The sequence below is a fragment of the Canis lupus genome, chromosome X (assembly GCF_048164855.1).
Source record: "Canis lupus baileyi chromosome X, mCanLup2.hap1, whole genome shotgun sequence".
Lineage (NCBI taxonomy): Eukaryota > Metazoa > Chordata > Mammalia > Carnivora > Canidae > Canis > Canis lupus.
In genome coordinates this window covers 77,098,240-77,114,360 of record NC_132876.1, presented here as the reverse complement: position 1 = coordinate 77,114,360, position 16,121 = coordinate 77,098,240, and the positions used below count along the sequence as shown (strand labels likewise).

The window sequence follows — 16,121 nt, the reverse complement described above, 5'->3', positions numbered from 1 at the left end:
ATCCTAGGACCCTGGGATCATGCCCTTAGCAGAAGGCAGATACTCAATTGCTGAGCTACCCAGGGATCCCTATTTAATGCATATCTTTATACTTTATATCAGGTGAATTAATCACCGATTTTTTACACAAAGTATTTTATTATGTGGTAATATCATAATATATTTTATCAACCCTGTGTAAGCACACTGATTATCTTTATTTTTTTATTTTTTAAAGATTTTATTTATTTATTCATGAGAGACAGAGAGAGAGAGAGAGGAGAGACACAGGCAGAGAGAAGCAGGCTCCTTGCAGGGATCCCGACAGGGGACTCGATACTGGCACCTCAAGCCCTGAGTCAAAGGCAAACGCTCAACTGCTGAGCCACCCAGGCATCCCTGATTATCTTTAAAAATAATTTTAAGATGCTGCAGTGCATATACATCTTATACATATATATTTTTGCATCCTTATCTACTTTCATAGAAGTGTCTAAAGAAGGTATTTCTAAATAAAAATGGAAATATTTAAAATGTTGATACATATTTTCAAATTGCCTTACACTTATAACAATTTACACTTCAACTGATAAGAGTGCATTTTCTCAGCTCACTGATGATAAGGTTTATCATTATTTTCCTTTTTCCAATATGATAAAGCAGAAGTAGAATCTCACTATCTTAATTGAATTTCTTTGATTACTAGTAAGCTTAAGCATCCATTTTTATGCTCATTGGCCATTTGGGTTTCTTTTGTAAAATGCATGCTCTGGCCCAGTCTGCTCCCCTTCCCCCACTCTGGCTGTTAGTCTTTTCCTTTTGCTTAGTCAGAGTTCTTTTTCATTTTTCGTCTTTTACATGGGGTGAGTTTGATTCAGGCTTTCATCCTTTCTTGCCTGACAGACTTTATATATATTTTTATATATAATATATTCTACATGGGTCTTTTAATGTCCTCAGAAGCTAGCTCCTTTTCTCTCTCCCTTCCTCCTTCCCTCTCTTTTGTCTTCTCTGTTCTCTTTGTTTCTTTCTGTCTTTGTTTTTCTCTCTCTCCCTCTCTCTTTATTTTTTCCAGTACAGAAGTTTTTAATTTTGAACGAGTCGAATCTATCATTTTCGGCCTGGCGCCGCGTCAGCAGAGGGGGCGGGGAGGCGAGCGCGGAACTGGGGGAGGGGACAGGGCGGGGAGGAGCGGGCAGAGCAGCTGCAGGAGTTGCTGGGAGCGCGCGCGGTGCGATCACTCGGCGTCGGAGGAGGCCCAGAGACCTGAACGCAGACGCTTCTCCCGCGGCCTACAGCGTCTTCTCCCCACCGGAGGACCAGGAAACCGCAGTTCTCATCACAGAGGTACCGTGCTCTGCGCTCCCCGCCCGGCTCAGCCTGCTGTGGTGGCGCCTCCTTCCTTCCTTCTTCCCTCGCTCTCTTTCTCGCCCGCCCGCGCCTTCTCTGTCTGCCTGCGTCACCGCGGCCGCCATGGCTGAGAACGGCGAGAGTAGCGGCCCCCCGCGCCCCTCCCGCGGCCCTGCCGCGGCCCAAGGCCCTGCCTCTGCCCCGGCCGAGCCCAAAATCATCAAAGTTACTGTGAAGACCCCCAAAGAGAAAGAGGAGTTCGCGGTGCCCGAGAATAGCTCAGTCCAGCAGTTTAAGGAAGCGATTTCAAAACGCTTCAAATCCCAAACCGACCAGCTAGTGTTGATTTTTGCCGGAAAAATCTTAAAAGATCAAGATACCTTGATTCAGCATGGCATCCATGATGGACTGACTGTTCATCTTGTAATTAAAAGCCAGAACCGACCTCAGGGCCAGTCCACACAGCCTAGTAATGCCGCGGGAACTAATACTACCTCCGCGTCGACTCCCAGGAGTAACTCCACATCTGTTTCCACAAATAGCAACCCGTTTGGGCTGGGGAGCTTAGGAGGACTTGCAGGCCTTAGCAGCCTGGGCTTGAGCTCGACCAACTTCTCTGAGCTCCAGAACCAGATGCAGCAGCAGCTCCTGTCCAGCCCTGAGATGATGATTCAAATCATGGAAAATCCCTTTGTTCAGAGCATGCTTTCAAATCCCGATCTAATGAGGCAGCTCATTATGGCCAATCCACAGATGCAGCAGTTGATTCAGAGAAATCCAGAAATCAGTCACCTGCTCAACAACCCAGATATAATGAGACAGACCCTGGAAATTGCCAGGAATCCAGCCATGATGCAAGAGATGATGAGAAATCAAGATTTGGCTCTCAGCAATCTTGAAAGCATCCCAGGTGGCTACAATGCTCTACGACGCATGTACACTGATATTCAAGAACCCATGCTGAATGCTGCACAAGAGCAGTTTGGGGGTAATCCATTTGCCTCGGTGGGAAGCAGTTCCACCTCTGGGGAAGGTACACAACCTTCCCGCACAGAAAATCGAGATCCACTACCCAATCCATGGGCACCACCACCGGCTACCCAGAGTTCTGCAACCACCAGCACAACCTCCAGCAGTGGCAGTGGCTCTGGCAGTAGCTCCAGCAGTGCTACTGGGAACACCGTGGCTGCAGCCAACTATGTTGCCAGCATCTTCAGTACCCCAGGAATGCAGAGCTTGCTGCAACAGATAACTGAAAACCCTCAACTGATCCAGAATATGCTGTCTGCACCCTACATGAGAAGCATGATGCAGTCGCTGAGCCAGAATCCAGATTTAGCTGCACAGATGATGCTGAATAGCCCGGTGTTTACTGCAAATCCTCAGTTGCAGGAGCAGATGCGTCCACAGCTCCCAGCTTTCCTGCAGCAGATGCAGAATCCAGACACACTATCAGCCATGTCAAACCCAAGAGCAATGCAGGCTTTAATGCAGATCCAGCAGGGGCTACAGACATTAGCCACTGAAGCTCCTGGCCTCATTCCAAGCTTCACTCCAGGTGTGGGGGTAGGGGTGCTGGGAACCGCTATAGGCCCTGTAGGCCCAGTCACACCCATAGGCCCCATAGGCCCCATAGTCCCATTTACTCCCATAGGCCCCATTGGGCCCATAGGACCCACCGGCCCTGCAGGCCCTGGCTCTACTGGCTCTGGAGGCCCCCCTGGGCCCACTGTTTCTAGCTCTACACCCACCGAAACCACTAGCCCAACATCAGAATCTGGACCCAACCAGCAGTTCATTCAGCAAATGGTGCAGGCTCTGGCTGGGGCAAGTCCTCCACAGCTGCCGAATCCAGAAGTCAGATTTCAGCAACAACTGGAACAGCTCAACGCAATGGGGTTCTTAAACCGTGAGGCAAACTTGCAGGCTCTAATAGCAACAGGAGGCGACATCAATGCTGCCATTGAAAGGCTGCTGGGCTCCCAGCCATCCTAATTACATTTCTGTACCTTGAAAAAAATGTATCTTATTTTTGATAATGGCTCTTAAATCTTTAAACACACACAAAAACGTGCTTTACTTTCATTTTGATTCTTTTAAATCTAATTATAAGTCTAATATGCATTTTAAGGTGGAGTCCATCCTTCTGTCCCTCCTTCCTGTATCTATCCTTCCTGCCTGCCTGCCTTCCTTCCTTCTTTCCTACCTCCCTCTATCCCTTTCTCCTTCCTTCCTTCCTTACTTTCTTCCTTCCTTCTCTGTTTTGAATGGTGGTAATTGTAATCAATGCTGTTTCACTCAAAGGTGTTGCATGCAAACACTTCTCTTTATTCTGCATTTATTGTGATTTTTGGAAACCGGTATCAGCCTTCACTGTTAAGTGAATAAGTTTTGTCCTACAGATGTCCAATTTATTTGCATTTTAAACATTAGCCTATAATAGTAATTTAATGTAGAATTAAAATATTAAAAACAAGCAAATTATTTGAAGCTCTCCAATTTGTGGTACAATATTGCTTATTGTGACTTTGGCATGTATTTTTGCTAGCAAAATGCTGTAAGATTTATACCATTATTTGCTCTTTTTGCTATGTTTTACACAGTACAGTAAGCACAATTGGAACTGTACATCTAGAATTATTACAACAGAATCTAAGCAGAATATGTGTAACCAAAATAAGAAAGAATATAAGAAATATTTCTGGAGCTAGGTATGTCTCACAGTTTTGTAGAATCTTACAGCATCTTTGATAAATTCAGTGAAAATGTTGGCTAGGCAAGTTCAGTTAAAATATAGTAGAAATGTTTATCCTGGTATTTCTAAGTATACATTTAATTGTACAGAAAACTTACAGTGTGACATTGTGTCAACATTTTCAAATTAACTGTATATGACCGTAATTTTTGTGCAGCCTGAAGGATCAGTGTAGTAATGCCAGGAAAGTGCTTTTTACATAAGACTTCCTTCTCAGCTTTTCCCATAAAGAGACCCTAATAAGCATTTTGATCTGTAATTGGAAATGTAACTTTCACTGAAAAGTGTCATGTGATGTTTGCATTACTTTTACCTGCTATGTATAAAGGAAACTGTATCTTTTGACTCTATCAGTTATTTCTCTTGTGCACAGGGAAAAATGCATTAAAAATGGCTAAAAAAATAAAAAAAATTAAAAATGGATAAATCTTTTCTTTTTTGCCTTCTGGCTCTAGGATCATGTTTAGCAGGATTGCCCTACCTGAAGATTATATAAATCTTATCCTGTATTTCTCTAATTTTTATGGTTTTGTTTAAAAAAAATACCATTGCCCTATTTGGAACTTTCTGATGTATGGGTTTAGGTATTCTAACTTTTTTTTTCCCCAAAGGATTAGTCAATTGTTAGCCAATATTTGTCTTGTTGTCCACCCCCGATTTGATATGTCATGAATATACTTCTGTATATAAATACATATATATGTATATGTATGTACATATATTAGTGTGTGTATATACATACACATACACACACCCACACTCTTATGTGTTTCAGTGCTCTTTAGTACCACTGAATATTGTAGTCCCAGTCTACCAGCCTGTAGTTACTAAGTTAGAAATATTACTTCATATCTGTTTGGGTAAGTCCTATTGATCTTTTCAGTTTTTATTTTTCAGTTTTCTGGCGATTCTGACATGTTTATTTTAGCAGATTAACTTTACAGTTAATAGCCCCCCTTAAATAAAATTTGGTTGCTTTTGTCTTAAATTGATGGTAAGAGCTACAGAATTGCAATGCTTTCCAGAGATGTGATATGTTGCCTCATTTTAAAAAAGTGTTTTATGTCCTTCAAGAAAGTTTTATGTATCCTATATAATTTATGATAAATATATTCCAAGGACAGACATACAGGAAACAATACTGTGATCCGTATTCAGTGTGGTACCTATTTGGTCATTTTTGTTATATAGGGGAAGAATATATTTTCATAAGTTTAAGTTGGCAGTTTACTGAAATTTATTAAATTTAGGAGATATTCAGTTGATCCTTTGAGTTATTCCTGGTAAGCAATCATATCAATTATAACTTAAAATAATATGTTTTCTTTCTTTTCAAAATTTATAAAATAGTTTCTGACTGCATGGATTAATAAACACTTTCAGAACAGTGCTAAATAATAAAAGTGGGGATCCCTGGGTGGCGCAGCGGTTTGGCGCCTGCCTTTGGCCCAGGGCGCGATCCTGGAGACCCGGGATCGAATCCCATGTCGGGCTCCCGGTGCATGGAGCCTGCTTCTCCCTCTGCCTATGTCTCTGCCTCTCTCTCTCTCTCTGTGACTATCATAAATAAATAAAAATTAAAAAAATAATAATAAAAGTGGTAGTGACATTCTCATTTCTTATTTTAACAATACTTAGATATTTAACTGTGTTTGCTATAACAATTCTAAATTGCATTTTTCAAAATAAGCATTCCTTTTAAAACTCTGAATGTTTCGTATTGTTACTTTTAAGATCCTTTGCTCTATCTCACTATTTAGATAGATCTTTTACTTACATGCTTAATTTTATAAGATAATGCATTGGTTGTTTAGAAACCAGTGATTCACTGAGTTATGCAGATGTTCCAAATGTTGACACATTTCATTAATAACTCATATTCACAGTCATATTAATATAAAAAATAAAATAAGCATTCTTTAGGAAATGGTCAAATAATTTTGCAAAATGCTGTCTGTATACTATAGCCTTCCTTAGTCATTCTGCAATAAATATTGACTAGTGTTATTTTTTTAAAGGAGTATGTTCTTCAGTTTAAAAGAATAATAACTAACTTTGTCTGATTCAGCGTTTCCCCAAGAAATACCTTTTTTAAATTTTAAACACATCTAATAACATTTGGCCTATCCATGTTCCTTAGAACACCAAATTAGGAAATGGTGATTTACTATTTCAGTGCTATATGATATTGGTTGGTTGAGATAATTACAAAGTCTGCCATAATAAACTTAATAACTTTAATGACATGGATGATTTTATAGGGAAATAAATACCAGAATAAGACATTGGCATAGAAAATAGCAATGAATCAATAGCCGTAGGAAGACTAATGCCTGAGTCCTGGCTCAGACAGTTTGGCAGGTAAATTTCTTTTAAAGAGTCAAGGAATGGAATCCTTTAATTACCCTTGCCAAATATTTATCTACTTTTTACACTTAATCTTAACCAAAAAGCTAAGAAGTGATAGATCTATTTCTTGATATTTTTTGTTTTCTCCCTGAAAAGATCTAGGTCTTAAAATTATTTTTTTCTTTCTAATTCATTAATTTTTATTTATAACATTATTGGCTCTCAGTTGTTCTTTATCTCTTACATGTTGTGATGCTATCTTATAAGTTCTTTTTATGGGTTCTTTTTTTGTTTTGGGTTTTCTTCATCTACTGTTAATTCATAGTTTGTCTACTTATTCATTATTGAATCATGAAAGGTATATCCTGACCTGCTGTTTCTGTCCCTCCAATAAAAGTGGGGCATTTCTTACATGATTTTACTGTTTATTTGGTTGTCACTCTTTCCCTAAAATTATACTGGACGGCTGGATGGTATAAGTGTACATCGCTGGCTCTGTGATCCGGAAATATGAGGTAATGGAGAGGGAAGCAGGGTCAGGGGCAATTCTAGCAGAAGTTCACCCCACGACGGTTTTCTACACTTGCTCTTTTGGCCTCTACTTGAGTTATGTGGTATCTCATATACTCTCACCACTTCTGTGGGGCAAGGGAGTAGATGCACAACATTGAAACAAACCTTGCTGATTCATTAAAGAGGACTCTTGCATCAGGCCTCACTATGTTTATTCAGAAGCCATTATCAGAGATTGAGTTTGCCCTTTGAGAGGGTAGACTGCTCTGAATTCTGTTGTTCTACAGTGTTGAAATAGCAACAAATAGAGTAATTCCTGTCAGGGCCTAGCCTAAGGATTGGAGTGAGGGTATTAGGAGAGCCATTTGGCCTGTGTCTCCTGTTCACAAAGGGACTTAAATTTAGAATTTTTACATTATCCTCAAATGAAGTGATTACTCCAGCCGCAGAGCCAGACTGACAATGATGGAAAATGTTCATCATACAGCTTAATTTACTAAATGTAAGATTTTTAAACTATGGGGATCCCTGGGTGGCTCAGCGGTTTAGCGCCTGCCTTCGGCCCAGGGCGTGATCCTAGAGACCCGGGATCGAGTCCCGCGTCGGGCTTCCTGCATGGAGCCTGCTTCTCCTTCTGCCTGTGTCTCTGACCGCCCCCCCATGTCTATCATGAATAAATAAATAAAATCTTTTTTAAAAAAAAGATTTTTAAACTATGCAGCAATTTTGATATTCCTAATTTGGTGTGATGTTACTTTAAAAATATACTAGGATACTTAAACGGGAAGTTACTCAGACTTCCTTCAGCTTACTAGAGGTTTTCATCCTAGTCTTTTTTTACTGCCTGCCCCCACCTCCAGTCATTACTCTTTTAAACTACATGGTATTAGTGGGTTTCTGTCAGGATTTTCTTGATCTGTTAGCATATTACGGAGTTTCTTATAGATTGGTGATATTCTTCAATTTTGCCCCATCGGCATCATGTCTTGGAGAAATTCCTTGACAGTTCTGCTGCCATCATTATATAGATTTTGCTTAGTGTTTGTTTCTCTGTAGTCATTTTTGTTGATTTGTAGGAGGAAGGGCAAGAATTTGAGACCTGTTCTAATACTACCATCTTCCCAGAAGTCTGTTAGGAGACTTAGGGGGAAAGCAATTTTCTAAAAATAGAAGAGTACGATTTGGCAGACATTAGACAAGCAGCTTCATCAAATGGTGTACATGCTTACCTAGGCTTTAGACACTTTGATGATAGATAAAAACCTTGGCAAAAGCTACTCTAAACCAACAAACTCAAAAGTGAGTAAGCTACCCACAAATAAAATAGTTGTTTGTCCTAACATACATGTGCAACATTCATCAAATGGATACGTATGAGGGCATGTACTCTAGCTGTAGTGAGGTATCTGGGCACAGATTTGGGTTTCCTAAGAGTATTTTCAAAATCCAACTTCATAACGTCTGGGCCCAATGTGTAGATTGGCACATGTAGGGTAATTTCAGAAAAGATTCTATAATTCATTTTTAAAAGAATAGTTGATGAATGTGAAAAAAATGACTAGTTTGCCCTGGTATGCATTTCACAAGATTGTCTTACCAAACTAAATTTTCTGTTAGACTGGATAACAATAATAACTAATGTATTCATGATAATGCTCAATTTCATAACCCTATAAGGTTATAAGTACTATTATTTAATCTTCCCCAGTTTACAGAAAAGGAAAAAAGCTAAAAGTTTAATTTTGCAAGGTCATATTACTATTAAGTGACAGAATCAACATTTGAACCTACTTCTGAGATTACAGAATGTACACTTAACCAGTTCACTATTCTGCTTTCCCCTGAGACTATTAAACTATACTGGTCTATTTACCATAGAGATATTATAATAAATTAAATACCAGCTGGCCTCCTGGGTGTTGTTGAGGAGACATAATAGCTGTTTTTAAATGAATACGCCTCTGCTGCTATTCACCCTGGAGCAGGTTACATAAAAATGTATGTGTGAGAATCAACTCTGACACAATAACTAGAATTTGGAGTTTTGCCTTTCTGGCTTTTGAATTGTGACTAGTATTTGAAACTCTCCTTTAATACTTCTGTCTACAGTGGCCTAATACATATGGTATGTCTCCAAATTGGCAATCACATGGGCCACTTGTGCTTCAGCTGCTCTAGAGGATGCCTGTCTTTTATTGAGCTGCCTTCTGGAGACCTCAGAAGGCAATAAACATTATGTGCCTCACCATGGCATTTGACAGTTTCTCAAAATGTCCTTGAGAATAAAATGGAGTAACATGAGCTAGATGATAAAGACAGGACAGTAGATGGGTTAATAATTTGAATTGACTGTCCAACAGTGTGTCATTGTGGACAAGAAGCTTTCAGTTTCAGTTCTATCCCTTTAAAATTATTTGTGAATGGCTATCATGAAAACATAAAATAGCTTGTTCATCTCACTGCAAATAGTATAGAATTAGAAAGCAGAATATATGGACTGGATGTTGTTAGCAAGATCTCAAGACTCCTTAGTATCCTGAAGGGAAAATAGCCAAATTTAGCAGGATTAAATTGAATAGGATCAAATGTGAAGTCTTTATAAAAATTCAGTTACCAAAGATAAGTAGTTATGTGGCTTAAAAACAGCATGCATGCCAAAGACTCAGTGGTTTTAATTTACCATGAGTTCAACATATACCAACTATGTGAGGTTCTAGTGCACACACACATATATAATGAAATCTTAGGTTCCATTAAGAGATACATGGTCTCCAGAACAAAGAACTCCTTTGTAATGTTTTATTCTGTATTTGATAGCTAATTTTGGGAGATTTGGGTCATCTCAGAGTGCCACAATTAAGATGGACATAGGCAATCTGGAAAGTGATTAAGATGGTGACTCATTTACACATACATAACAATTATTGAACAGGTCAAAAATGTTTTAGTCTAAGGATTGAGTTTTGTGGATACTTTCTTCAGATAATCGGAAGCCTTGTCAGAAGAAGGGTAACATTTACTTGTGTAGCTCCAAAGGGCAGATCAATTCAAATGTTATGAGAAGTCAGAAGTTTGGCTTACTGTTACAAACTTTCTACCCATTTATTGAAGATACCCTCTCTGGAGCTGTTTAACTGAAGCCTGCCTATCATCTATCTATCTATCTATCTATCTATCTATCTATCTATCTATCTATCATCTATCTAAAGATTTTATTTACTTATTTATGAGACACAGAGAGAGAGAGAGAGAGAGGCAGAGATACAGGCAGAGGAAGAAGCAGGTTCCATGCAGGGAGCCTGACGTGAGACTCAATCCTGGGTCTCCAGGATCATGCCCTGGGCTGAAGGTGGCGCTAAACCGCTGAGCTACCCGAGCTGCCCAACTGAAGCCCATTTAACAGAAATGTTCAAGAATGGTTTTATGCATCTGGTAGAACTTTGAATAAGAAGGCCTCCAGTATTCCTTCCAAAGAAAAGGTTCTCCTAGTGGGTTTTAAAGCTTCTAACTAAAGTTGCAAGGTCTGGGATCAAAGCTGTTCCAGAATGATGTCATGTTGCAGACTATCCTGCATTTCTTAGTTTAGTAAGCAGCAACTCAGAAGTAAAACACATACCTTGATTACATAAAATCTGAGTAAATCTATTAGGCATTTTATTTCTGGATGCTATACATGGGGAAAGGACTCAAACTGCAAGATCTTGAAGTCACTGTCATAAACTGCTGACAGCTTGGAAAGAGGGCATAGGGGATGCCTGAGGTCAAAGGATCCTGGTTTGAGGGTGAAAGTTATAGGAGTACTCTGACTTGATTCTCATGATAATATTCTGCTACCCTCTGACACTTAACGTGGTAGAAGGAAGCTAAAAGTAATAGTGGAATATAAGAGGTGATAGCAGAGTACATATATATTCTTCATTCCATATGTAATTCTCTAGTTAGACTGATCCTTTTGGAGCAGGAAAACGGTTTGTACTATTTTCCATGATACCTTGGGTTTCATTATGTCCAAGAAAATTAGGATTTTCTTTTAACTAAGCTTTAGGCTGAACATGGGGTTTGAACTCACAACCCTGCAATCAACAGTCACATGCTTTACTAACTTAGGTGCCCCTTAACATAGGATTTTGATTCATTATGCTTTATAATCTTTATAAATTTGATTCATTATGCTTTATATTCCTTATAAGTTGCCCAGAGACTCCAAGGTGTCTAGAAAAGAATCTCATGGAACTGAGGACAGGGTGAAACACATCAATTTCCCTATTTCAGGAATATGAATTGAATCTCAAATATGTATGTAAGTGTGTATGTATATGTCTTTGCTCTTGCCAGCTAAATGAAGGTCCCTTCACATACTCTTATACTGACGAACTGCCCTCACACATTCCTCACACAGATATTTGCCTTTTCCGTGAACCTTGAAAATAACCACATATTATGTGACCAGATGCTATGGGAAAATTTTCTTAACATTCTTGCTTTATTCACACCCCTGCTTCCATTTCTGAATGTATTCCTATGTCTAGATGGCTTGAGCCACTTTGACTTTTTATTAAATAAACCTTTATCTTAAACTAATTTTAAAGAAAAAAAGCAAAGACAGTAAGGTCCCATATATGCCATATCTTGTTTCCCCTATTTTTCATATCTTAACATTAGTATATGTTATAACTAATGAAACAGTATTGATAAATTATTAAGTCCATACTTTACTCAGATTTCCTTAGTTTTTACCTAATGTTCTTCTGAACATTCCAGGAAATCATGTTGCCTGAGGTTCCTTTTGGCTGTGGCAGTTTCTCAGACTTGTTTCTGATGATCTTTATAGATTTGAGGAGTACGGGTGAGGTATTTTGTGGAATGTCCCTCAATTGAGATTTGTCTGATATTTTCTCATGATTAAACTGAAGTTCTGGATTTGGGGGAGGAAAGTTGCAAAGATTAAGTAGCATTTTCATCACATAGTATCAAGCATAAATATTATTGACATGAGTAATTACTGTTGATCTTCACCTATTTTGTCTAGCTTGAGGTAGTATCAATCAGTTTTATCCATTGTGAAGTTACTCTTTTTACCTCCTTTCAATACTATACACTTTGGAAGGCGTTACTGTGTGTAGTCCACTCTTATGAGGACTAATGCTCTACCTCCTTGAGGGTAAAGTATCTACATAATTTATTAGGGATTTTTCTACATTAAAGATTTGACTCTCCCTCATTTGTTGGTTTACTAATATATTTATATTACTATAAACTAATAGATATTTATTTTATACTTTGGACTATAATTCAGTACTACTTATTTAATTTGTTGCTCAGATTGTTTCAGGTTTGGCCATTGGGTACACTTTCAGGTTGACTCCCAAGGACTTTCTTAAAAAACTTTTTATTCAATTCCAGTTAGTTAACATACGATGTTATGTTATTTTCGGGTACACAATGTAGTAATTGGACAGTTTCATATATCACCCAGTGCTCATCACAAGTGCACTTGTTAATTTCTATCACCTATTTAACCCATTCTCCAATCCACCTTCTTTCTGGTAGCTATCAGTTTCTTCTCTCTAGTTAAGAATCTGTTTCTTGGTTTACCTATCTCCTTTTTACCCCTTCACTCCTTTGTTTTATTTGTTTTTTTAAATATTTTGTTTATTTGAGAGAGAGTACAGTGGAGGGAGGGAGGGGCGGAGAGAGAGGGAAAAGCAGACTCCTCACTGAGCAGGGAAGCTACTAGGGGCTTGATTCCAGGACCCTGACGTCATAACCTGAGAGGAAGGCAGACACTTAACCAACTGAGCCACCCAGGCACCTCTTGTTTGTTTTTTTTCTTTTTAAAAATTTTTAATAGGTAATTTTTTAAATTTATTATTAATGAGAGAGAGAGAGAGAGGCAGAGACACAGACACAGGCAGAGGGAGAAGCAGACTCCCTATGGGGAGTCCGATACAGGACCCAATTCCAGGACCCTGGGATCACACTCTGTGCTGAAGGCAGATGCTCAACCACTGAGTCACCCAGGCATCCATTTTGTTTTTTAAATTCCACATATAAGTGAAAATCATATGGCATTCGTCTTTCTCTGACTGACTTATTTTGCTCATTCAGCATAATACTCTAATTCTGTCCATGTCCTAACAAATGGCAAGATTTCATTCTTTTTTATGCCTGAATAATATTCTGTGTGTGTGTGTGTGTGTATACATACTATGTTTTTATCCATTCTTCAGTCAATGGACACTTGGACTGTTTCATAATTTGGCTATTATAGATAATGCTGCTAAAAGGTGCATGTATCCTTTTGAATTAATATTTTTTTATTATTTGGGTAAATACTAGTGCAACTGCTGGAATGTAAGGCAGTTCTATTTTTAACTTTTTGAGGAACCTCCCAACTCTTTTCCACTGTGGCTGCACTAGTTTGCATTCCCAGCAGCAGTGCAAGTGTGTTCCTTTTTCTCCACATGCTCATCAACACCTATGGTTTCTCCTGTTGTTGATTTAACCATCCTGACAGGTATAAAGTTATATCTCATATAGTTATGGTTTGCATTTCCCTGATGAGCATCTTTTCAGGTATCTATTGGCCATCTGTATGTCTTTGGAGAAATGTTTGTCCATGTTTTCTGCCTACTTTATAATTGGGTTATTGGTTTTTAGGGTATTGAGTTTTTTAAGTTCTGTATATATTTTGGATAGTAGCCCTTTATTGGATATGTCATTTGCAAATATCTTCTCCCATTTTTTTGGTTTCCTTATAGCATTGTTAAACGTTTCCTTCACTGCGCAGAAGCTTTTTACTTTGATGAAGTCCCAGTATTTTCTTTTGCTTTTGTTTTCCTTGACTCATGAAACCTATCTAGAGAAAAGTTATAATGGCTGATGTCAAAGAAGTTACTTCCTGTGTTCTATTCTAGGATCTTTACATTTTCAGGTCTCATATTTAGGTCTGCAGTACATTTGAACTTATGTTTGTTTGTGGTGTAAAAAAATGGTCCAGATTCATTCTTTTTCATGTAGCTTACCAATTTTCCTAACACCATTTGCTGAAAAGACAGCATTTTTCCCATTTGATATCTTTTCCAGCCTTGTCAAAGATTAATTGACCATATAGTAATGGGTTCATTTCTGGGTTTTCTCTTCTGTTCAATTGACCTATGTGTCTATTGCTGTGTCAGTACCATACTGTTTTTGATTACTATAGCTTTGTAACATAACTTCAAGTTAAAAAAGGTGATGCCTCCAACTTTGCTTTTCTCAACACCCAAAAAACAAAAACAAAATCCAGTCAAGAAATGGGCAGAAGACGTGAACAGACGTTTCTCCAAAGAAGATAAAAATGACCAACAGACACATGAAAAAATGCTCATCATCACTTGAGGGATGTACAGGGAAATACAAATCAAAACCACGAGATACCACCTCACACCAGTCAGAATGGTTAAAATCAACAAGTCAGGAAATGACAGATGTTGGCAAGGATGTGGAGAAAGGGGAACCCTCTTGCACTGTTGGTGGGAATGCAAGCTAGTGGCAGCCACTCTGGAAAACAGTATGGAGGTTCCTCAGAAAGTTGAAAATAGAACTACCCTATGACCTAGCAATTGTACTACTAGGTATTTACCCCAGAGATGCAAAAATAGTGATCGGAAGGGGCACCTACAACCCAAAATTTATAGCAGCAATGTCCACGATAACCAAACTGTTGAAAGAGTCCAGATGTCCAGTGACAGATGAATGATTAAAGAAGATATGGTATATATACAAAATATTACTGAGCCACCAAAATAATGAAATCTTACCATTTGCAACCATGTGGATGGAACTAGAGAGTATTATGGACTTATTTAGTCCATCAGAGAAAGACATATGATGTCACTCATGTGGAATTTAAGAAACAAAACAGGATCATAAGGGAAGAGTGGAAACAAGATGAAATCAGAGAGGGAGACAAACCATAGGAGACTCTTCATCATAGGAAACAAACTGAGGGTTGCCAGAGAGGGATTGGGGAATGGGGTAACTGGGTGATGGACATTAAGGAGGCCATGTGATGTAGTAAGCACTCGGTATTATATAAAACTGATGAATCACTGACCTCTACCTCTGAAACTAATAATACATTATATGTTAATTAATTGAATTTAAATAAAAATTAAAACATATCATTAGTGTACCACAGTTTCTCCATTTACTTAATTGAAGTACATATGGGTTGCTTCCAATTGGCAATTATGAATAAATTTGCTATAAATATTCATGTGCACATATTCTTTTTGATTTGGTCTCCCGTTTTCCAAATTCTTGCTTACCCTTTAACCTTAAAAAATAATAACTATTATAAAAGGAACATATACTTATAAAATAAATTTAAAATGAAAACTATGATGAAGAAAATAAAAATCCCTTGTAACCTGAGATAACCAATATAATTTTATTGTTTTACCTAGGTTTATACATTTTTTTTTAATATTTTGTTTATTCATGAGAGACACAGAGCGAGAGGCACAGACACAGGCAGAGGGAGAAGCAGGCGCCATGCAGGGAGCCTGATGTGAGACTCGATCCCAGGTCTCCAGAATCACACCCTGGGCCAAAGGCAGGCACTAAACCACGAGCCATCCAGGGATCCCCCTTTATAGATTTTAAATATATACAGTTTTAAAATTTGATATACTATAAATAGTTTAACCTTTTAAATTTAACTTTTCGTCATGAGTGTTTTTCTATCATTCCCAGATTTCACTTTAAAATTTTAAAAGTGGGCAGCCCGAGTGGCTCAGCAGTTCAGCACTGCCTTCGGCCCAGGGCATGATCCTGGAGTCCCGGGATCGAGTCTCACATCAGGCTCCCTGCATGGAGCCTGCTTCTCCCTCTGCCTGTGTCTCTGCCTCTCTCTCTCTGTCTCTCATGAATAAATAAAATCTTAAAAAATAAAAATAAATAAAATAAAAATTTAAAAGTTGTATATATTTCTTATGAAAACAAACAAAATTCAAAAATGTATAAAGAAGGGGTGCCTGGATGGCTCAGTCAGTTGGGCATCTGACTCTTGGTTTCTATTCAGGTCGTAGTCTCATAGATGGTGTGATCAGGCCCCATGTCTGGCTCTATGCTCTTTGAGGAGTCCACCTGAAGATTCTCACCCTCTGCCCCTCCAACTCATGCTCGCTCT

General features: G+C 38.5%; 1 protein-coding gene across 1 annotated transcript; it reads left to right on the top strand.

The window, feature by feature from the left end:
- Positions 1-806: 806 nt before the first annotated feature.
- On the top strand, positions 807-4,511 carry UBQLN2 (ubiquilin 2). Its single transcript, XM_072815541.1, has one exon. The coding sequence runs from the start codon at positions 1,453-1,455 to the stop codon at positions 3,322-3,324; it is 1,872 nt and encodes a 623-aa protein (XP_072671642.1). The 5' UTR covers positions 807-1,452; the 3' UTR covers positions 3,325-4,511.
- The last annotated feature ends 11,610 nt before the right edge of the window (positions 4,512-16,121 follow it).